At 40.2% G+C, this 23,763-nt stretch overlaps 1 protein-coding gene across 4 annotated transcripts in view; it reads left to right on the top strand.

Moving 5' to 3' along the window:
• DOCK10 (dedicator of cytokinesis 10) overlaps positions 1 to 23,763 on the top strand; it is a 279,722-nt gene that overhangs the window by 189,476 nt on the left and 66,483 nt on the right. For all 4 annotated transcript variants that reach the window (XM_030802798.1, XM_030802799.1, XM_030802797.1 and 1 more), the window contains exons 17-26: positions 1,749 to 1,936; positions 2,433 to 2,498; positions 5,540 to 5,632; positions 9,504 to 9,627; positions 9,822 to 9,943; positions 10,304 to 10,390; positions 13,255 to 13,347; positions 15,070 to 15,188; positions 17,279 to 17,348; positions 20,857 to 20,970. In XM_030802798.1, the coding sequence (XP_030658658.1) occupies positions 1,749 to 1,936; positions 2,433 to 2,498; positions 5,540 to 5,632; positions 9,504 to 9,627; positions 9,822 to 9,943; positions 10,304 to 10,390; positions 13,255 to 13,347; positions 15,070 to 15,188; positions 17,279 to 17,348; positions 20,857 to 20,970 (1,076 nt within the window). The remainder of the gene's footprint in view (positions 1 to 1,748; positions 1,937 to 2,432; positions 2,499 to 5,539; positions 5,633 to 9,503; positions 9,628 to 9,821; positions 9,944 to 10,303; positions 10,391 to 13,254; positions 13,348 to 15,069; positions 15,189 to 17,278; positions 17,349 to 20,856; positions 20,971 to 23,763) is intronic.

Here is a 23,763-nt window from a genome sequence, read left to right as displayed (position 1 = left end):
GTTGGCTAGTTGGTTGGTTACAAGGTTTTGGTTTTTTTTTTTACCCCAGAAGTTGAAATATATGGAATTCATGATGCTACAGAAATGTGGAGCTTCTTTTTGCTTCACTAAGACGGATGATGAGTTTTTTAGGGCAAGAACTACATTCAGGGTAACCTAACACTTACTTACCTGGTATGCACCATGCACCTAACAAGGTATTAAATTATGTCATTTAATCCTCAAAACCCTGGAGGGTTTCAAAGGAGGAAAGTCAGATTTGGATAGATTAACAAACCAATAATCCATAATGGGAAAATATATTCTCCCATTGAGTGAGTTCCTCTCACTCAAAATAGAGGCTAGTTCTGCCATACTGTGCTGCCAGAGGGTTACTCTGAACACTGTGTGTAGCCATTCAAGTGGCCATGCAATGATTATAACTGAAATGTTGTCAGACTCTGTTATTATGCAGAGAACATATATTTTTTCAGAATATGGTCAAAAGTATTGTCAGTAAAAAAACTCAATTTTAGAAGGAGCTTTTATTGACTTTATAAAAGAGTTTCAGAATTTAATTTTTAAGTGGTAAAATTGGTTTGTTTGGTTATTTCTGATTCTACATTTTAGTGACTTTTTCTGCAATGCAAAAAAAAATGAATAAAGGCCTCCTATAATGAACTCTAAACAGGGAAAGGACTATTGCCATGGGATATTTGGATTACCATTGCAGTATTAAGTTTTCTATCCTTGTAACTTTCTACAAATCATTTTAATATGAAATGTAATGAGCATTCGAACTTAAGCCATGGCTTGAAATCATTTTTATATTGATTGGTGTGAAAAAGCAGAGGATAAACTAAGCCATTTCCTCTACCTGATTTGGGGACCATTGCTTTTATTACCTATGGAAATGAAACACGATAAATGAGGCACTCAATATTCTCTTTGGAAGAATGGTAGAATCTTACAGAAATTTGAACACATAATAAAAATATCATAATTGGTTTTTGAAATAAGAAAACAGTAATCTGATTCTCAAGCATTTGTAGCTAATCATGTTGCTTTTTAGAACACAGTCAGATTCCAGGTGGGGTAAAGGGAGGTAGAAGGCCTTGGTCTTTCAGTACCACAACTTCAGCCTTCAAACAGTTTGGTGACAGAAGTTTTGATTTATAAATTCCTAATCATTATTTCTTAAGCTGTTTCTCCAAGGGTAGGTTTTAAAAGGTGGTAGAAACTGAAGAGAAAAATAAATAAACCGTATCTACTGATGAAGAGAGGGGCTTCAGGCCATGCTATGAAATCCATTCTGTAGAGAGATATTGCTATTAATCTATCTGGTACTATCAGTAATAGATCTATTGGACAAAGCTTTGTTCAGTCATATATTGGAATATGTATTATTTTTACGGTGTTATAGCAAAGATTGGTGGATTATTTCTTATAATATCCAGCTACTATGTTCAGAAGTTCATTAGTTAAAATTTATTTTTATGGGAAGCTTAATACAAAAAGAAAATAGTTATAAATCTGTCTAAAAGATTTACTGTTTTTTTCTGAGACATCAGTTTTAATATTAAATATGTAGCTTGTTAATCTGCTATGCCCACCTCCTACAAATTTTTCATGCTAGTGTAAGCTAATATCCATTGGTGTACAAGCCAGGAGTTTCTATCTTGAGTGGGTTAATTTTAAAACATGTTAACTATTGTTCACTTTAAAAGAACCATATTAAATGACAAACTCTTATTTTCTGATTTTTTAAGATTGTGTAACATCGTCCTTTATCCCTGTCAAGCCTTTCAACATGATGGCTCAAACAGAACCCACAGTGGAGGTGGAAGAATTTGTTTACGACTCAACGAAGTATTGTCGGCCTTATAGAGTATATAAAAATCAAATTTATATTTACCCCAAACACCTCAAGTATGATAGCCAGAAATGCTTCAACAAGGTATGATATAAGTTTCTGAGATATCATCTTTTCTTTTCACCATATTTAGACCATATAAGATAGTTCCTGAATGTGCAATTACAAATTACTATAGGGCAACACTCTGTCATAGAAAACTGTTCGGAGAAAATGTTTAGTAAGGGGCAGTGATGAGTTTTACCTTAGAAATGTTTAAGGATGCAGTTTTGTAGCATATTAATAATCTTTTCTAAATCAGTCTTAAATAATTTTGTTCTAGACCATTTTTTTTTTAGTTTCTTAAGATATTCTAAAAATAGCATGCCTGCCCCTTTTCAGTATGAGCTTTTACTTCCCTTTTAAGTACACTCTCCAGATCCTTCTGTTATTTCAGAACATTATGGATAATGTCAAAAGAAAATGTTGGGTATTTTACATTTTTCGAATTTAATTAGAAGCTACTTATTTTAGGCACTTGGGTTTTTTATGTTATTTGATAGGAAATTACAATTTCCATTTTTTCTCTCCGTAATTTCAGGCACGGAATATAACCGTGTGCGTTGAATTCAAAAATTCGGATGAAGAAAGTGCCAAGCCCCTGAAGGTGAGCCAAGTCAACAAAGGGACCCAGCATAAAGTGGGAAGGCAGGTGCAGGGATTCTTTCCACCACTGCAGGGCTTTTTATGTGAGTGTGGTTGAAAGAGCAGTAATTTAATACATTTGTTTTAGATCTGAAACGTACCTGATTTAACAGTCCTCATTAACTAGATCTATTAGGAACTCGTCTCATAGCTCTTTTAGCTTTTCATGACTTGGGAAAAAGGGAAGCCATTCTCATGTGAAATAAATGCCAAGACTCCCCTGTGGAAGGCGTTGCCTTTTTCAAAGATTAGCCTGCCTCTTGGTTCAGCGTGCTTGATTTAAAACAGAACACCCCTGCCGGCCCTCGTGTGGTCTGCGCAGAAGCACTGCCGCATACTGGCCCAATAGCTAATGCAGGGGACCCGTGGGATGCTCACAGTTATGGAAGGTGCACGTGGCCAAGTGCCTGAGGAACTGGAAAAATGGCTCTGGGAAGTCAGTCCCGTTTGCTGATCACGTGATTTAGTAAGATCCATAAAACTATGAGGTTTGTAGGAACTGTGCTGTTTCACTCTACAAAGCTGCAACTGGATGGCATTTTTTAGAGTTCATATTTGATCTATAGTATGCAGTTTTTATTTTAGGGATTTCAAACAACATAAAGTAACCCATAAAAATTGAGGGGGAAATTATTTGTAGTGGGCCTGCTGCCAATCTTACCGGCTTCGGCAAATCAAAGGAATGAGGTAGTAGAGGTTAAAACTAATTTCCAACTAACCCCCACCATTGTCTGTGGTAGTCTCTTAAAGCACTCTGCCTGGCACAAATTGAGTCCTCTAATTTGTAGCATTATTCAGAAGAACAATAATCAATTTGAGTGATTGAATTAATCAGGCAATTAATTCAGGTAAATATAAAAAAGAGAGTCTTTTTTTTTAAAAAAAAAAAAAAGTCTTGAGCCACCGTCAGCATCCATTGGCACCAAACTCCAAAATAGTGTTAGCATCAGGAGAGAAAAATTCAAGTGAAATATAATTGTCAAGCAAATAGAGGCAATGATCAGATAGCAAGCACATTTGGCCTGTAGAGCAGTGTTTTTGTAAGGAAAATTCTAGACAAGAAGAGCAATCACATGTGGGTCCCTTGCTTCACTGCATTCTAAAATACCACACAGAGATACAGCAAAGCTAACTGTCAGATTCCAGAAGAGGGGTCCTGAGCTTTGGACAAAGGGGCCTTATAAGTTATAAGGAAGTGCCGTATCACAGCCCTGGCCTGATTCGGGGCTGGACAGAATAGTAGCACACTGTGGGGAGACGGTAACCAGCCCTGTCCTGGAAGCTGGCATATCAGGAGTTGGGGTCCAGCCAAGCCTTGTGGTTGCACAAGACCTTAACTCTAGACCAGAGCTGGTTCCATGGGGCCTGTATTACTCCATTCTCACACTGCGATAAAGATACTACCTGAGACTGGGTAATTTATAAATAAAAGAGATTTAATTGACTCACAGTTTCTGCATGGCTGAGGAGGCCTCAGCAAACTTACAGTCATGGTGGAAGGGGAAGAGGCATGTCTTACATGGTGGCAGGTGAGAGAGAGAGAGAGAGAGAGCATGTGTGAGTGCAGGAAAAACTGCCACTTATAAAACCATCAGATCACTTGAGAATTCATTCACTGTCATGAGAACAGCATGGGGGAAACGGCCCCAGGATCCAGTCACTTCCTTTCCTCAGCATGTGGGGATTATAATTCGAGATGAGATTTGGGTGGGGACACAAAGCCTGACCATATCAGGGCCTGTTCAGGAAGCCATTCTACAGGAATCAGTCTTAAACAAGTTAGCCCTTATTCCATGTAAATCAAGAGTCAGATTGGTCCAGGTGATACCCATAGGCTAGGGGAGGTCCCCAAACACTGACCATTGTCCCAGGTCATTGTCTGAGTCATTGTTATTTTCCTGGAGTTGGTAACTGAAGAGTTATGGCCTTTTTTTTCCACTCAGGGATAATTTCAGACCCTCATAATTATTCAGTTCGTAACTTCTTCAACAGTGTATTTAGGACCCCAACCCCAGCTGGTGAATAGGCTCTTGACACTGTCATGAGAAGGATTTCAAGGATGACTCAGAAAATAGTGAAAGTACAGAGATTTACTGCAAAGCAAAAAGAACGCAGTCAGGAAAGAAGAGTGTGGGTGTACTCAAGAGAGACAGTCGTCTGCAAAAAGGTTTAGGGCTTCTATCTTTATGGGTTTCTTTACATTCATGAAGATTTCTAAAGAAAGGTGAAGGTTTATCAGAACTGTGGGGCCACCTATATTCGTAGCAAATATGGGTATTCTCAGAACTGCCCAGGTACTGGTGGGAGTGTGATTTAGTATGTCAATGAGCATATAATGAGGTCCTAGGAGAAACCTAGGTCAAATCCAGCACCATGCTGGGTACAGTTGGTCTTAGCCAGCTTGGCCCACATCTTATTTTTTAGGGTCTTATTGGCCACCGACTTATGCAGCTAGTTCAACAGTATCCTTTTTGCTAGGCATGTGAAACCTCTGCCCGGAATTGTCTGTTCTCCTGTGGCCACCCTGTATTATTCCTGTCTCACAGGTATTTGGCCCTAGTGTCTTATCTATATGATGAATGAAAGCCATCAAATTATCTTCAGCGGCCGGGCACGGTGGCTCATGCTTGTAATCCCAGCACTTTGGGAGGCCGAGGCGGGCGGATCACGAGGTCAGGAGATCGAGACCACAGAGAATGGCGTGAACCTGGGAGGCAGAGCTTGCAGTGAGCCGAGATTGCGCCACTGCACTCCAGCCTGGGTGACAGAGCGAGACTCTGTCTCAAAAAAAAAAAAAAATTATCTTCAGCAAATTTCATTGTATAATAAATGCAGGGTAGTAGGCCAAAGAAGTTCAAGGTTAATTAGATGCCAGCTTAGCCTGGCAAGTTATCACAAAGTTTGCCATTGTCCCAGGGTTGGTACTGAAGAGTTATAGCCTTTTTTTCACCCAGGGATAATTTCAGACACTCATAATTGTTCAGCTCATAACTTTTTAAACAGTGTATTTATGGAAAACCTGGAGGGCCCCTCTTCACCTCAGCCGCCTACACAGCAGTTCTGCACCACTCTCAGAATCCGGATTTCTCAGATGAGGTAAGAGCCAGCCCTCCACTGCCCCCAGCGGCTCCTAAGAAAGGTGGGTGAATGATCAGATAACCGTGCAGTGAAAAACACTCTCTCTAGACCTCATCAGACTAAGGACATGCCTTGGCAGGTATGTCCTTACCAATATTTCTAAACTATATTAATTGGCAGTTGTTCCAGGAGGACGTTGCAAATTCATGTACTTCAGGACAGGAGTGACCTTTTAAAAAAAATGGAATGCTGGCCGGGTACAGTGGCTCACGCCTGTAATCCCAGCACTTTGGGAGGCCAAGGCGGGCGGATCACAAGGTCAGGAGATTGAGACCATCCTGGCCAACATGGTGAAACCCCGTCTCTACTAAAAATACAAAAATTAGCTGGGCATGGTGGCACATGCCTGTAATCCCAGCTACTCGGGAGGCTGAGGCAGGAGACTCGCTTGAACCATGGAGTCGGAGGCTGTGGTGAGCTGAGATCATGCCACTCACTGCACTCCATCCTGGCAACAGAGCAAGACTCCATCTCAACTAAAAAAATTAAAATTAAAGTTTTAAAAAAGATGCTTTTAGTGCTGGGATATATCTTTCCTTCTTTTCTTTTTCAGTGAATAATTTTTTTCTTTTATTTCACTGACTAGTGAAGAGATTGTGTTAAATAGCTTTACCAATGAATGGCAGCATTTCATGTCATAAGGAAGAGAGCAGAGAACTAGAGCCTGAGCCAATTCCGTGGCTTATAACATGCCTGAACTTCAGTGAGCTTGGACCCCGTCATCTCTAAACATGACAGGGAACAAGCCTTGCCCTGGCCGACTTCCAAGACTCCTGCCGTGTGCCAAGCCTCAAGCTAAATTCCATGCACACATCATCTCCCTTAATCCCCACAGTAATTCCAAGAAGTTGGCACTATTATTACCTCCCTATTTGATGGATGAGAAAACTGTGGCTCAGAGAAGTCAAGTTACTTTACCAAGGGCACATAATAAGTGAGAGAAATCAAACCAGACCCTGTGACTCCACAGCCTGAAGCTTCACCATTCTGCTCTAACACATAGAAAGTCATTGGGCTCATGGTCAATTACTATATACATGTTAGCTTACATTACAAACAACTTTAGACAAACAAGTTTCCGTGAAAAAATTTAATTTCTAACCATAAAGTGAAGGTCTGACTAGTGCAGCCTGCTGATGGGATGCCTGAGATTCACAATATCCCACCTTTTGTAGACATTTTCTACAGCTGCTTTCACACATTATCACCATTTAGCAGCTTATAACAGCATGCAATTGTTATCTTGCTGTTTTGGTGGTACGAAGTCTGAAATGGCTCACAGGGCTAAAATCGAGCTTGCAGCAGGGCGACGAGCCTTCAGGAGGTTCTAGGGAAGATTCCAGTTCCGCTCCTTTTCTGGCTTCTAGAGGCTGCCCACATTTCTTGGCTTTTGAGCCTTCCCAACAATCCCATCACTCTGACCTCGGCTTCTGTATCACTTCTCTTATGACTCTGCCTTCCTCTTATAAGGACTTTTGTGATGACACTGTGCTCATTTGGAAAATCCAGGATAATCTCCCCATCTCACGGTCCTTAACTTAATCACATCTGCTAAGTCCTACTTACCATGTAAGGTAGCATATTGGCAGGATTAGAAGAACATTCAGGACATCTAGTGGGTACTGTCTTTTTGTCTCCCACACTGTGCACATTAATTATCTAAAAACCAATTAAAGGAACACCAGTGAAACTACCTGCCTGACATTATTTCACTCTTCCATATGCATTTAGTGCTCTTTAATTTTTCCCCCACAAATTCAGGACAGAAAGTGAAAAACAGTTAAGCGAAAACCATGACCACATTACAGAATATTTACTGCTACTGGTTGGCCAGAGGGTCAACTGGTTGACAAAGCCCATCTGGAAGATGCGTTTTCTGTAGATATATGATTTTTAAAAAAATTAATATTCTTACTGTTGTTAACTGTTTTAATCTTTCTCATTCTCATGTGTTTCCTGGAAGCCTCATGAAAGCCATAAGCTTTTTCACATGAGAATATGGACAGTTCTGGGAACTACTTGGTTGCTGAGACTGAGCTGCCTGCAGCTTACCAGAGTTCCAATGCAAAGTGATCATCCCAAGATGTGGGTTCTTGTCCTGGAAGATCCTCTTACTGCCAACACCACCTTCACAGTAACTCAGAGCCCCCTAACATGTGCAGCCCTGGTTCCTAACGCTGTGCCATGCTACTTCACAAGGCTACTGGGGAAAATGAAACGATGACATGCATGGCAGGGCTTTGAAAACTCAAAAGCACGATAAAATGTAGACAGTTGAAAACAATTCTTTCCAGAAATAGGGAGTATGCCCCTCATTCAGTATACTGTTTACCTAGATCCATTTTTATTTTATTTTCATTCAGAAGCATTATTTCTATAGCTGCAGCATGGCCGGTTCCCAAAATGTCTCATTAGTTCTCATAGTAACACAGATATGTTTGTTAGTTTTAAAAAAAGAGATCAATTCCATGCTGAAGCTGCATCATTTACTATACCATATTACTCAACAATATGCGTATGAATTGTGTGGGGAATCCTGTGAAAGGGCAGATTCCAACTGAGTGTGTCTAGGTTAATGTCTGAGACTCCAGCCTGGGCAACAAAGTAAGACATCTGTCTCTACAACAAGAACAACAACAAAAATCAAAAAGTTAGCCAGAGGTCATGGCCAGCCGCAGCAGCTCATGCCTGTAATCCCAGCACTTTGGGAGGCCGAGGTGGGCGGATCACAAGGTCAAGAGATTGAGACCATCCTGGCCAACATGGTGAAACCCTATCTCTACAAAAAATACAAAAATTATCTGGGTGTGGTGGCGGGTGCCTGTAGTCCCAGCTACTCGGGAGGCTGAGGCAGGAGAATCACTTGAACCCAGGAGGCGGAGGTTGCAGTGAGCTGTCATGCCACTGCACTGTAGCCTGGTGACAGAGCAAGACTCCTTCTCAAAAAAAAAAAAAAAAAATTAGCCAGAGGTCAAGGCTGCAGTGAGCTGTGTTCGTACCACTGCACTCTAGTCTGGGCAACAAATGCAAGACCCTGTCTCCAAAATGAAAAAAATCTGCATTTCTAATGAACTTCCAAGTGATGCTTATGCAACTGGTCCCCAGCCACACTTTGGGAGGCACGGACTTACTGTTTATTCAATTCGTGTCCCTTAATGACAGTTCCTTGATGTGTGTCTTATCTATATTCTGCAGTTACATCTGTGTGTGTGTTTATGCTTATGTATGTGCATGTATTTAATCCATACCCTAGTAGCATGAATTATCTAATGAGAAACACTAGGTATTCTAAATTATCATCATCCATCACAATAAAGAAGTAAAAATATCAACATGTGAAGACATCACTGCTAGCAGAAACAATATTTATTGAGCATTAAATCAGTGCATCCAGCACTATTAAACATGGACCGAGATTTCAGTTAAAGAATTTTTAGGCCTGGTGTGGTGGCTCATGCCTGTAATCCCAGCACTTTGGGAGGCCAAAGCGGGCAGATCACTTGAGGTCAGGAGTTTGAGACCAGCCTGGCCAATATGGTGAAAGCCCGTCTCTACTAAAAATACAAAAATTAGCTTGGCATGGTAGCGCATGCCTGTAATCCCAGCTACTGGGGAGACTAAGGCAGGAGAATCGCTTGAACCCAGGGGGCAGAGGTTGCAGTGAGCCTAGATCGTGCCATTGCACTCCTGCCTAGGCGACAGAGTAAGACGCAGTCTCAAAAAAAAAGAAAAAGAAAAAAAAGAATTTTTAAAAAGCTATGCTTTGTCTTGCTCTGATATTGGGCAAATGATTTTAATCTCAGTCCAACTATGGTTTCTTTCCTTGCAGGTGAAAATTGAGCTACCAACACAACTCCATGAGAAACACCATATTTTGTTTTCTTTTTATCACGTCACCTGTGACATCAATGCAAAAGCTAATGCCAAAAAGAAGGAGGCTCTGGAAACGTCAGGTACTGCCAGGAAGAAATCTGAGGCAGAGTCACATGTCTTCGGTTTGAATTGGTTTGGAGAGTATTTTCAAAGCCCTGATTTATTGAATTATTTTTCATGAAGTTTAGTATTCGTAAATAATAAATAGCATTATTGTGACTTCTTACCATGGAGGTTTGTACTCAGAATTTTTGTTTGTTATTCTTTTGCACAGTTGGATATGCTTGGCTTCCTCTGATGAAACACGATCAGATAGCTTCTCAAGAGTACAACATCCCAATAGCAACAAGTCTGCCTCCTAATTATTTAAGCTTTCAAGATTCTGCAAGCGGAAAGGTATTGAATAATGTATAATTTAAGATTTTAAAAAAAGCATACCAGCTTAATGGCATAAGATTATCTTCTTTCTCTGCTACTTAAGATCATAGTGGATATGTCCCTTGTAGCTATGAATCAAGTGTACCTATGCCACATCTCTTGTTTAGCTTATGGCCACTGGAAATGATCTGTTAAAAATGATCCCGATATCATATTGGTCTCATCTACCAATAGTGCTAAATGTATTTGTATCTTTTATTTTCCACCTCTGTGGTGACATAAGATTAATGGATCAGAATAGCACATTAACATAAACAATCTATTTATTTTCTTTCTCTCGAATTGTCCCAGTGACGGTAAACAAACTTTATTTTGCAGCATGGTGGGAGTGACATTAAATGGGTGGATGGTGGCAAATCACTTTTCAAAGTATCGACATTTGTTGTATCAACAGTAAATACTCAGGTGAGTATGTTGACCTGAAATACTAGCATTTTCTCTAACTCACAGCATCATTAGGTAATTCCCATATTTACAGGATGAGACTAATCATTTCATGAAGTGTCAGAAAGGCAGGTGTTTGAATACTACAAAGGAAGAATGTTAAGGGCATAATTTGATGCCTCTCTCAAGAAAGATAGAATGTCCTAATCCCTTAAGCCCAGACACCATAAAACTTCAGATCAAAATACCAGAAGTATATTTAACAGGATCACACTCCTCTTGGAGTATGATTTGCTTCCACTGACCACACTCATGTGTTAAAAATGTTAAATGTTAAAAATAAAGGCCAGGCGTGGTGGCTCATGCCTGTAATCTCAGCACTTTGGGAGGCCGAGGCGGGCAGATTACCTGAGGTCGGGAGTTCGAGACCAGCCTGACCAACATGGAGAAACCCCGTCTCTACTAAAAATACAAAATTAGTCAGGCATGGTGATGCATGCCTGTAATCCCAGCTACTCAGGAGGCTGAGGCAGGAGAATCGGTTGAACTCGGGAGGCGGGGTTGCATTGAGCTGAGATCGTGCCATTGCACTCCAGCCTGGGCAACAAGAGGGAAACTCTGTCTCAAAAATAATAATAAATAAATAAAGACAGACTTCAGATCTTTACCTGAAAACTAAGTCCAATCCCCAATGCCTTCCCAGGGCTCACCTAATGGGAAGGCCATGAGATTGGCAGAACTGCATTTGAGAGCCACCCCACCTAATTTCTGGCTCCATCACCCTGGGCAAGTCACTTTACCTCTGATATCCTTATTTCCTCATCAAGAAACGATATCAACAGAGTCTCTGCTACCCACAGTTGTAGCAAATGTGATCCAAAGGAGAAATATTTCAAAATGTGATCAAAATGAGAAATATTTCATGAAGTGCAAAAGTGTAATTATTACCATTGTTACCATTATACACGTGTAATTATTACCATTGTTAAATTACCACAAACTCATTCCTTCCGTGGCAAGGCAGCTTATTTTACCACAATGTGAATTTTCTGGCAACAGATATAAACTATACATTATTACAAGTACATAAAATATCTATTTCTCCTTTCTTAAGTTTAACGTGTATCTGCTTTTCCTTTTTTGCTTCATGCTGCTTTATCTATAAGCCATACTTGATCCATAAGAAAAATGAAATAATCCAGGCATCATATATACATTGGACCAAAATTTTTCTTGGCAACCTCTGAGGCTTCAAGTCCAATTGACTTCTTATCCCTAGCCCTGCACCCACAACTATTTAAACCCATCTTTTCTCTGATGCCATCAGCCCTGGTCAAGTTCCACAAAATGCTCAATCTCCACCAAACCCTGTATTTTTGTGTATCTCAGCAGCTCCTCAGTTTCTCTTTCTCATGCTTCCAGCTACTTTCTCCAAATAGCTGAGGTCTCTGTCTCACCACAACACACCCTTTCTCTACCTCGACTCTCACCACCCACACGCTGGCAGTATTTACCTCAGTTTTCAAACACCCAAGGCCCTCCAGCCAAACAATATCCACCTAGTTCCCACAAGACCCACTGATCCCTTTGACACTCAGCCCCTCCTCAGTGGGGAAGGGAAGCTCTCCCACTCTCCCTCCCTGGCTATTATGAACCATATCACAGGGGGTGGACACTCCCCACAATATGGGGAGTAATTGCACTCCCCTTCCCCCCTCCCCCTGGCTATTAGGAACCATATTGCAGGGAGTGGACACCCCCCTTCCCCTTGCTGGTCTGGTTGGTTCCTACCCATCCTTCAGATCTTAGCTCAGTTGTCACTTCCTCTAAGAAGACTTCCCCGTTCCCTGACCCAACAGACAAAGCTGGGCCATCTTGTCACTCATCCAGATGGCACCTGCTTTGTGTTTGAAGCACTCATCAAATGTGATTACATAGGTGCGTGTGGAAGTAGTGGTGGTGTGCTGGCCTCCCCACCTTAATGGAAGGTACACAGAGGAAGGGGTTGGGCCTTCCTTGCCCTCTGCTCTGTCCTCCCTCAGTGCCTGCTAAGAACCTGGTATGCAGTCAGCTTTCCATAATTAATGAGCAAATAGACAAATCAATGAAGTGATACTTAAAAGGAAAACAGTTGTCTCTAGTCAAAAGAGCTACACTTAGAAAACAGAAAATAGTGCACACACACACGAACACACACACAGTGGCCTGAGGGAAATGAGGGAAACCCAAGCTACAGATGCCTTTCTGGAATCATAGAAAGCCAGAGAAACATTCAGAGTGTGTCCTCACACAAGTTCTTTATCTCACTGCCTGACTGTGTAGCTCCCACCCTCAGGGCAGAACTTAGAGAAGTTTCCAGGTACCACCACCTTCAGGAAATAAATTTCAAGTGTTATAGTCAGTTTTATCCTAAGATATGAGTTGTGGACTTTCTAATCTGGGGCTAATTCAGGCATTCTAAGCCTGAAAATATGCCCCGTGGATATTAAAGAGTACGCACTGTCAGGTGTGTCAAGGATGGTATAGAAGAAATTGGTAGAAGTCTACGGAAGAAGCAGGAGAGTGGGAAGATAGATGAAGAAAATTTTTCTAAACACAAAAAGCACAACCAAGGGAAGTAATTCTCCAGCCATTGTCATGTGGTTGAACAGGACAACAAAACCTCTTAGAATGAAATAGAAGAGACAGTGGGCTTTGTAGTTCATGCAGAGCCTTCACTAGGCCAGAAATGTCCACATCAAAGCTTTGTTCCTCTGACTCCTTAATAAAGCATTTGCACTTCAAGGCACCAATCCTACAGAAGTGCTTACCTCACATCACAGTGGTTTGTATTTGTAACAGTTTAAGAGTCATCAGAAATAAGTACTTTTTTTTTGCTGTTGTAGGATCCACATGTGAATGCATTTTTCCAAGAGTGCCAAAAAAGAGAGAAAGATATGTCTCAGTCACCTACCTCAAATTTCATCCGCTCTTGTAAGGTAACATGACATGCAAGCAGTTTCATTGATCTCCAGGGTAAAAATGTGCAAAAGAGACTTTTACATTTTCTACTGATTGGCAAACTGGGAGACAATTATTACTTAAGATTTTTTAATACTGTATCAATTCAGAGAGTAAATGATTTTATTTCATAATTTCTGAATCGTTTCTGTTTCTTGACTTAAAAGACAAGCAAAAATCAGTTTTTTCCAAAATAAAAATAATTGAAAATCAGATCAATTTATTTTAAATTAGTTATTAAACCATGAGTCCTTGCAACACCACCATCATGCCTATATTCCATGCTAATTGCAATAAAGAATAAAGCCAGATAAAGGTGGGCTACAGTGTTCATATTCAAGTTCTGAAAAAAATACCAGTAGAACATACTTTATTTTTTCTAATGTATTCATTTTTTAACAGAGAAAAATTATATACCTTTATTGTATACAGTATGATGTTTGGAAATATGTATACATTGTGTAACAGCTTCATTGAGTTAATTACTGTATTTATTATATCACATACTTATAATTTTTATGGTTATAACACTTAATATCCACTCTCTTAGAGATTTTTAAGAATATAACACATTTTTATTAACTATAGTGACCATGTTGTGCAATATTCCTCCTCTCTAGCTGAAATTTTGTATCCTTTATCAACATCTCCCCAGCACTCCCCCCGCTAGCCCCTGGTAACCACCGTTCCACTCTCTACTTCTATTGCAATTCAACTTTTTTAGATCCCACATATAAATGAGATCGTGTGGTATTTGTCTTTCTGTGCCTGGCTCATTTCACTTAGCATAATATACTCCAGGTTCCTCCATGTTGTTGCAAATGACCTAATTTCCTTCCTTTTTAAGGCTGTATAGTATTCCATTATGTTTACGTACCACATTTTCTTTACCCATTTCATCTGTTGATGGACACTTGGATTGATTCTATATCCTGGCTGCTGTGAACAGTGCTGCAATAAAGATGAGAATAGACATCTTCAGCATACTGATCTCATTTCTTTTGGATATACATCCACTAGTGGGATTGCTAGATTATATGGTAGTGCTATTTTTAATTTTTTGAGGAAGCTTCATATTGTTTTCCATAGTGGCTCTTCTGATTTACATTCCTACCAGCAATGTGCAAGTGTTCCCTCTCCTCCACATCCTCTCCAATAATTATTATCTTTCACCTTTTTTGATAACAGCCATTTCAACAGATATGAGGTGATATCCTACTGTGGTTTTAATTTGCATTTCTCCAATGATAATGATGTTGAACTTTTTTTTATATATCTGTTGGCCATTTGTACATCTTCTTTTGAGAAATGTCTATTTGGGTCCCTTGCCCACTTTTTCATCGGGTTATTTGTTTCCTTACTATTGAGTTGTTTGAGTTCCTTATATATTTTGGATATTAACCCTTTCTAAGATGTATGGTTTGCAAATATTTTCCTCCATTCAATGGAGTAAAGTTGTCTTTTTACTCCATTGAGTGTTTCCTTGGCTGTGCTGAAACCTTTTAGTTTGATATGCCATTTGTTTGTTTTCACTTTGCTGCCTGAGCTTTGAGGGTCATATCCAAAAAATCATTGCCCAGTCTAATGTCACGAAGTTTTTCTCCTTATGTTTTCTTCTCATAGCTTTATAGTTTCAAGTCTTGAATCTAGGATATGCTTCAAATTTAATTGGTATCCTTTTTTCTGCCAATCTACTACAGAACTTATTGAATGTGGAAAAGATTCATGCAATCATGAGTTTTCTGCCTATAATTTTGAATCAGCTCTTCAAAGTTCTGGTACAGAATGAGGAAGATGAAATAACTACAACTGTCACCAGGTATCCATAACACAACCTTAAGAGAAGAGACTTTATAATCTGTAGTTACATAAACTCTTAATTATAACTAAACAGTCATCTACTGTTGTGTGTTTACATTTCATTTGAACACATCTCAAATTTAAGCATTTTCCACTCTTGACTCCTTACCTTCTAATCTCTTGTTATTAAAGTGTTAGACCTCTTTTTCTTTGATTTTTAAATTAAACTTTTTATTTTGAGATCACGGTAGATTCATATGCAATTGTAAAACATAATTCACAGTTTCCCATGTGCCCTTTACCTGGTTTTCCCCACTGGCAACATCTTCCATACAGGTGTAGAATCATACAGTATGTAAATTTTTGGAATTGGCTTTTTCATGAAACATAATTCTCTGGAGATTCATCCAGATCATTGCATCTATCAGTAGTTCACTCCTTTTCATTGCAGAGTAGTATTCCACGATGTGGATGCACCACGTATGTTTAATTATTCACCTGTTGAAGGACATCTGGAGTGTCTCCAGTTTAGGGCTGTTATGAATAAAAGTGCTATGAATGGCCAGGCGCGGTGGCTCATGCCTGTAATCCCAGCACTTTGGGAGGCCAAGGCCGGCAGATCACAAGGACAGGAGATCGAGACCATCCTGACTAACATGGTGAAACCCCGTCTCTACTAAAAAAAAAAAAAATTAGCCAGGCGTGGTGGTGGGTGCCTGTAGTCCCAGATACTCGGGAGGCTGAGGCAGAAGAATGGCATGAACCTGGGAGGCGGAGCTTGCAGTGAGCCAAGATCACGCCACTGCATTCCAGCCTGGGTGAAAGAGCAAGAGTCGGTCTCAAAAAAACAAAAAAGTGCTATGAACATTCATGTAGAGGTTTTGTGTACACATAAGTCTTCATTTTTCTGAAGTAAATGCCCAGAGTGTAATTGCTGGGGGGCAGGGTGGTTGCATGTTTGATATTTAAGAAAGTGCCTATTCTCCAGAGTGGTTGTATCATTTTGCATTCCCACAAGAACCTTTTTTTAAAAATATTAAATGTTTTAACTGTTCTCACTTTAAATTTGGCTATACTGAATTCTTCCAACATCTCTAATCTGGCCAATGCCTTCACAAATCACAATTTCTTCTTTATAGAGATAGTGTTGTGAATTAATTATTAAATTATATATTTGTGCTGTTCATTTTTTAAAAAAATTTAGTCATAGTATTCTGGAAAAAAATGTTACTTTTGGCATTGAAATGTTTCCAGTATCTTTCTAACTCACAGGCATATTCCTGACTTCTTTCTGAATGAGGGTTTTTAGCCTAGTTTTTAAAGCAGAGCCTGAAATTCTGGACAATTTAAATATCTCTAATGGCTTCACAAGCATCCAGTTCTGGACCTGCATTAAAAGTCCCCAGCTGTGCCTTCAACTCATGCTGTTTTCAGCATGTGAATGCGTGTCTGTGTTGGCAAGACTCCTAAATATTGCAGCTGATAGATCTGTTGAAATTCTGAGATATTCCTAAGCACTATAGCCATGGAGCAGCTGGTAGTGTTAACGTGAAAAAAGATTCACCTGTACATCACTGCTGCTAGAAACCCCAACCCAGCTAAGGGAAAAACAAAGCAAAACAAAACAACTGCATCTTAACCTAATTACTTTTTCCAAAAGCATATATAGTGCCTATAGGTTGGAAGGCAAGCCCTTTTCAAATGAAAGATGATTATTAATTTGAAGTTAAAAGTCTAAAATATTAATGAGGCACTAAAAATAATCCCTTTTGCAAAAAGATAACGTCAAAAATGCACAGACCATAATTAGCACATTCAACTTGGACAAAAAGTCTTCATTTTGATATTACAACACTACTTATATCTTTGTGTTTCAAAGTTTCAAAGTTGGAAATGGCTAATCGGTGGAAATGGCTCATTGATGCTATAGATATTAAATGCCCAGTATTGGATATGGGGGTGAGGAGGGCAAGGAAGGAGTTGGAGATTGGTTCATTCATTCACCCAGTAACTATTAAATACCCAATTTACGAAGCACCATAATGACAAACTAAAGCGGGGTTTTTCTGTCCTCCCCAGAAAGGCCACTGATCAGCTTTGCTTTTCCAGGGTTCTGACTGACATTGTGGCCAAGTGCCATGAGGAGCAGCTGGATCATTCTGTCCAGTCTTATATTAAGGTATGAAATGCCTCTTGAAAATGGCTCATATCCCCTTGTGCTATGTGGCTTGTCTCATTTCCTGTCTGCAGTAAGTGGGAAGTTTTCTCCCTTTAACTGAGTAGTGCCCACCACAGTAATATCAGGAATTCCCCTTAGCTACTTAGAATTCCATCTCTTTGCATTAATGGGCTAGGTGAATCTTTAAATGTATAAATAATGTGTACCTGTGCAAATAAATAATTAAATGGGGAGAGAGAGGAAAGAAAAAGATAGAGGAGAAAACTAAAGTGCTGTCCTTTTGAAGTCAACATTACAAGTAAATGAGATTCCTGTGTTAATTTAAGGAAGACTTTCCTATTGGTTTGTTGAATGCTCTGTGTTTCCTCTGTAATGCTTTCTTAGCTCTTTCTATTGTTTTCTCAGGCATTATTTCATTTTCCCAGTTACTGTATATTTGTACCTGCTTCTGGTATGTTAAGTCCTTTATCTTCTGGCATGAACCACTTGCCCATTCCATCAGTGTGCACTGCTTCTTCCAGTGTCCTACGTCAAGTGTTCACTCAGAGCCGCTTCTATTCTCATTTCCAGTTGGCCTGTGGATTAATGCCAGTGAACTTGTGATGATGTTTGCACTTTCATAGTTCCCACCTAAATGTCATCCTCTTGAATGAAAAGAAAAAACCTGTCCAGAAATACAGAAGAGTATCTTAAATTACTTTATAATACATAGAGGACCTAAATCTCTTATTTTTTTTCCTATGCATAGATTAAATCTTTTTGAGACATAGCTTTTTCATCAAAAAACTATATTCTCTTAATATGTATGCACAGACAGATACTCATATATTCAAGGTGTCTAGAAACTTGTTAAAAAAAAAAAAATCAGCTGAGCGTGGTGGCTCACGCCTGTAATCCAAGCACTTTGGGAGACCGAGGTGGGCAGATCACGAAGTCAGGAGATTGAGACCATCCTGGCTAACACAGTGAAACCTTGCCTCTACTAAAAATACAAAAAATTAGCGGGTGTTGTGGCGGGCGCCTGTAGTCCCAGCTACTCGGGAGGCTGAGGCAGGAGAATGGCGTGAACCCGGGAGGCAGAGCTTGCCGTGAGCCGAGATTGCACCACTGCACTCCAGCCTGGGCGACAGAGCGAGACTCCATCTCAAAAAAAAAAAAAAAAAAAGATTCCACGCTCCCATAAAAGGAAGTGACCAGAAATTGCATTCTGGAGCGAACCCCTCTGAGATACCATCTGTAAGGAAATTTTTTTCATTACAGTTTTTATATCCATATGTTTTCTATCTGCCAGAAATGTTGGTTGTCTCCCCAAATGCCAAAGCATGAGTATGTGCCCTTTTTAAACGTAGGCTATATGCCAAAAATAGTTGTTTCACAATAATTTCTCTGTTGTATAATTTTACCCAATAATATCCACATCTCAATTGCAAAAAGCCAGTTCCACCTACACATGCCTTTTTAGTTTGCTCTCTAAGATAGGGTCATAGCTTAGTTTTATAGAGTATCGATGAATTTACCATTCAACAGAATCACCTGGAGAACTTTCACCCTCTCAATGCTTCATTACCCCAATGTTTCATTTCAATCCTTAAAGGGACTGAGAAGGAGAAAAAAAGTTACTGATCCATCTTACACACAGGCATCTCCATTTCAACACATATTATTTTCCTCATGTCAGTGGGATCATTGAAAATTACATTAAGAACACTCCGGTGTCGTGACTATTTTTGTGATTACCAAGTCTAGCTCTTTGTGAATACCTCAAATCTCAGACTCTCTACCAATGATGCTCCTGGAGAGATGCATTAGAAATGCATCCTGGTGTGACCTTTATTTTTAACCAGGATATCTGAAATACCCTACAAGACCATCGCACTTTATAATACAGGAGATTATCTATTTAGCTTGCTTTAAGTGATTCAAATCCAAAAATACACCTATGTGGACTTTTAGGCTGATAATAATTTTATAATAAATTTTAACATATCTAAAACAAATACCTCCTAATAAATATAATCAACTCGCATTTTACTTGGGAAAGAACACTAAGCTGGCAAGTAAGAGACCAGATTCTAGTCAATTCTAGACTTGAGCAGTCAGCCTCTCTGAACCTCAATTTTCTCCTCTGTGACATAAGATGAAATGACCAAACGAACATTCAGCTCTATCATTCTGTGATTGGACTCTTGTTACACTGTGTGCTTGAATGTCCTCCAAAGATGTGATATTCAATGCAATTTGTATTTATTCAGAAGTTATCTAAACACCATTTCAAGTTCAGTGGTGCTAAATGCTGCTAACTCACTTCGTCTACAATATTTAAAATGCACACATACACCGTGTCTTTTTCAAAGATGCGTGTCTAAAGCCAGTCTAATTAAATGCCATGGTTAACAGTGATTTGTAGCACTGATGGGTTACAGTCAAAATTTTAAAATAAGAATATTTCAGTGCCAGTTTAAATGCCCTTCAGGCTAAATAACTGTGCATGGCATGAGCTCATTGACGATGACATTACTCTCATCTGAGGTATAATCCATGAGAGGGAAAAATTGTATTACTCATGATTTTATCTAGTTTCATGCATCCATTAACTTCATCTTTTTCCTTTGAGATGAGCTTGGAGAAGTCAAATCCCACCATGACAAGTTAGGTGCCAATGTGCTACAAAGTTTAAAGAAACAGTTACAGATCCAAAAGCTAATGTGCCTCTATGTTAAGCCATTCATTCTCTTTCCTGCCTTCACTCTCAATTATGGTGAAATCCGAATTGTGAAAATTACAAAGAAATGTCCTTCCATGCGGCAAACCCAACTCATAAGTGAAATATTATAATTCAGTAATAAGCATTTTATATTTGAACTTTATGTATGTGCATAAATTGATATTGATATTCTCCAGAGATGAAGAAATACTGAAAACTAGCCATTACATGCACTCAGTGGTGCATGCCAAAACCAATCTTTTGAGGAAAAAAAATAAGTATGCAGCATTTGTTATCTTACTGATGGCCAATGTTCATGAACACCGTGATAGATGTGTCTAAGCATGGGATGATAGACCCTGGGCTTGTGGGGAGCTCACCTACTGGCCTCTGGAAGGCACTGGCTTCCCCACTTGGCTATTTGAGTGGGTGCTCTACCCTTTCAGGATGAAGAATTGCTACCATGCCACCTGTTACCAGTGGAGGAAGGAGAAGGGGAATGTGTCCTAAGTAGGTGGGTCAAAGCCCTCCATGTTTCCTTAAACGTGCTAAATGGCTCTCTGGCTCTTTCTCTTGATTTCTACAAAGAGTTTCAAGGAGAGCTTAGGTGAGCAAGGCCCTACGTCTGCAAAGCCCTAAATAGGAACAGGTGTGTACTGCTCTTATCATTGGGCCTGCATTTATTTCATGGCAAAATCTGGCATGAGCAGATAATTTGGAGATATGAGTTATTCACATGACATAGTTTTTGAAGCTTCATTTTTCAAAGTATTTAACTTTATTCACTTTTTGGATTTTCTTCAGTTCGTGTTCAAGACCAGGGCATGCAAGGAGAGGACTGTACATGAGGAACTGGCTAAAAATGTGACTGGTCTTTTGAAATCAAATGACTCAACAACAGTAAAGCATGTCCTGAAGGTAAGAATTTAAAGATGGTCCTTTAACTGTGAGTACTAGGCATGGATCACGCTTACTCCTGGAAAATGATAGGAGTCATTGATTTTCATAGACTTTTTCTCTTGCAGTTTCCAGCCTAAGGTTCATATTGAAACTTAGCATATAAAGATACTAAGCAAAAGAGATCTATATCAAGACAACATAGAAAAAAGTAGAATGGGCTAGGTGCAGTGGCTCACCCCTGTAATCCCAGCATTTTAGGAGGCCAAGATGGGCAGATCACCTGAGGTCAGGAGTTCAAGACCAGCCTGGTCAACATAGTGAAACCCCATCTCTACTAAAAATACAAAAACAAAATTAGCCGGGAGTGGTGGCGGATGTCTGCAATCCCAGCTACTCAGGAGGCAGAGTCAGGGGAATTGCTTGAACCCAGGAGGCAGAGGTTGCAGTAAGCTGAGATCATGCCATTGTACTCCAGCCTGGGCAACAAGACCAGAGAGAAAGAGAGAGAGAGAGAGATACATAGATAGATATTGTATGTTAGAAGAGAAGATGCATTAGAAAAATTGTAGAACAGGTAAGAATTGGGCATTGTGAGTGCTGAAGGTGCAGGGGAGATTTGAAGTTTTAAATAGAGTGGTCAGATATATCTGATGGAGAAGGTAATTCTTGAGCAAAAAAAAAAAAAAAAAAAAATGTGAAGGCGAAGAGGGTGGCCATGGGGATGCTCAGAGAGAAAGACCTTCGTGAAGTCATCAGGCAGCAGCATGGCTGGTGTGCCTGCAGGAGACAGGGAGGATACTGTGGCTGGAGCCAAGTGAGCAGAAAGAAAAAAAGAAGATGGAAGATGAAGTAATGGAAGCCACTGGAGGCTTGGGAGTTAGCATAGGCCAGGCGTTCCCACTCAGAGCAGAACTGGGAGTTGTGTCGTTGGAGGGTTTTGCACAGAGGAGTAATGTTTGAAACCAACCTGACCTTGGTTTAAAAGGATCCCTCTGACTGCTGTGTTGAGAATCGACTACAGCGGGGTAAAAATGGAGACCACAGCCACTTGAGGGGCTATCAGAGAAGCAGGATCCTCTGGGGAGAGTCACTGCTCAGTTAAAATATGGAGTGAAGGGAATGCTCGGAGAAGAATTGCATCTTCAAGAGATTGTGCTAACAATGGACTATGTGCCCTGGAAGGTGGAGTGGGTGGGTTTCAGGAGATGAGAGGCAGTGGAGTGTGCAGATCTATAAGGGAATGTGTGGAGAGGGCAGTAGAGGAGTCGAGGCTTCATCTGTCATTGGACGTGAACAGGCAAAAGCTCAATTTCTTTTTTTTTTAATTATACTTTAAGTTTTAGGGTACATGTGCACAATGTGCAGGTTAGTTACATATGTATACATGTGCCATGTTGGTGTGCTGCACCCAGTAACTCGTCATTTAACATTAGGTATCCCTCCCCCCTCCCCCCCCCCACAACTGGCCCCAGTGTGTGATGTTCCCCTTCCTGTGTCCATGTGTTCTCATTGTTCAATTCCCACCTATCAGTGAGAACATGCAGTGTTTGGTTTTTTGTCCTTGAGATATTTCATTAATGCTGGTGGTTTTAAGGAACATAGTGGAGGCAGGCCAGAGTGCTAAGGGATGGAGAGGGGTAGAAGTCTGTTGAATTAAGAGACAAATGTTGGAACACTTGACGTGATGGCTAAAAATATTTTGGACAAGATTAGGGAAAGAGGATTGCAGCAGTGTGCCTGGGATTCATTCATATTCCTAACAACATGTTTCACTTCTAATAGCCATTAGAATGCTATTGGAGTGCTAGAATAGTATTGGTAGCCATTTCCATTTCTTCTTACTGAGAAGCGACCACTTCATTAAGCCGTAGCAGCCTTTGTAGAACATCAATCCCTTCTCTTTTTGATCTGAGTCAGTCTTCTGGAATTAGGACTATGTTGTCAAAAGTTTATAGCAGCATTGTTTGTATGAGCTTAAAACAGGATATAATCCAAATGCCCACTGATAGTAGAGCAGATAATTACATGGTGATTATGTATGTCATGTGGTGACCATATGTGATCCCCCCAGCTACATGCTTCAACATAAACGAACCACAGAACAGAATTTGTTGAATGAAAAAGGCAATCTCAGAAGAATACATAGAGGACAGTTCCATTTATATGAAGTTCAGTGGCCAGATGAGCTAAATATCCCTTCATTGTATAAGTATTCATAGCAAAATTGTGAAGTAAAACAAAGGAATTAATAGTACAAAATTTAAAACTGTTGTCTGTGGTGGAAGGGGTAGGAAGCAGAGAGGATGCAAGGGGTGCATTCTTGAAACTGTACATATACAATACCACTTTTTGTAGCTGAGTTAAGTGTTACCCTTAGGCCCAGGAAAGAAGGGTACCCATCCTGGGATGTGCTTTGTTCTTCTCATACTGCACCCATCCTCATAGGCTAAGGTTTAAGAGGAGCTAAGAGAATAAGCCCACCAGGAGCCCCTACCTCCCCTTCTAGACCTGTAAGGAACCCCAAGACCCTCTTGCTCAAGGTCCTATAGGTGGATTCCCAGGCTTGCTTCAATCTCTGTCCCAAGCCCGCCAGAACCTCCAGAGGACAGGTCTTGATGCCTGAGTGCAACCCTAGACCCCATTAAGGAGCTATTTGTGGCAGGGAGGAGGGCCGGGTTGTGGACAGCACTCAGATGTGCAGGCTGGACAGTTTCCAAAAGAGCTCAGGCATACAAGGCCCTACCTCTGCAAAGCCCTAAGTAGGAACAGGTGTGTACTGCTCTTGCCATTGGGCCTGCATTTATTTCATGA

The sequence above is a fragment of the Nomascus leucogenys genome, chromosome 22a (genome assembly GCF_006542625.1).
Source record: "Nomascus leucogenys isolate Asia chromosome 22a, Asia_NLE_v1, whole genome shotgun sequence".
NCBI classification, from domain to species: Eukaryota; Metazoa; Chordata; class Mammalia; order Primates; family Hylobatidae; genus Nomascus; species Nomascus leucogenys.
The sequence above is the reverse complement of the archived record's forward strand: the minus strand, read 5'-3'. Positions and strand labels throughout refer to the sequence as shown.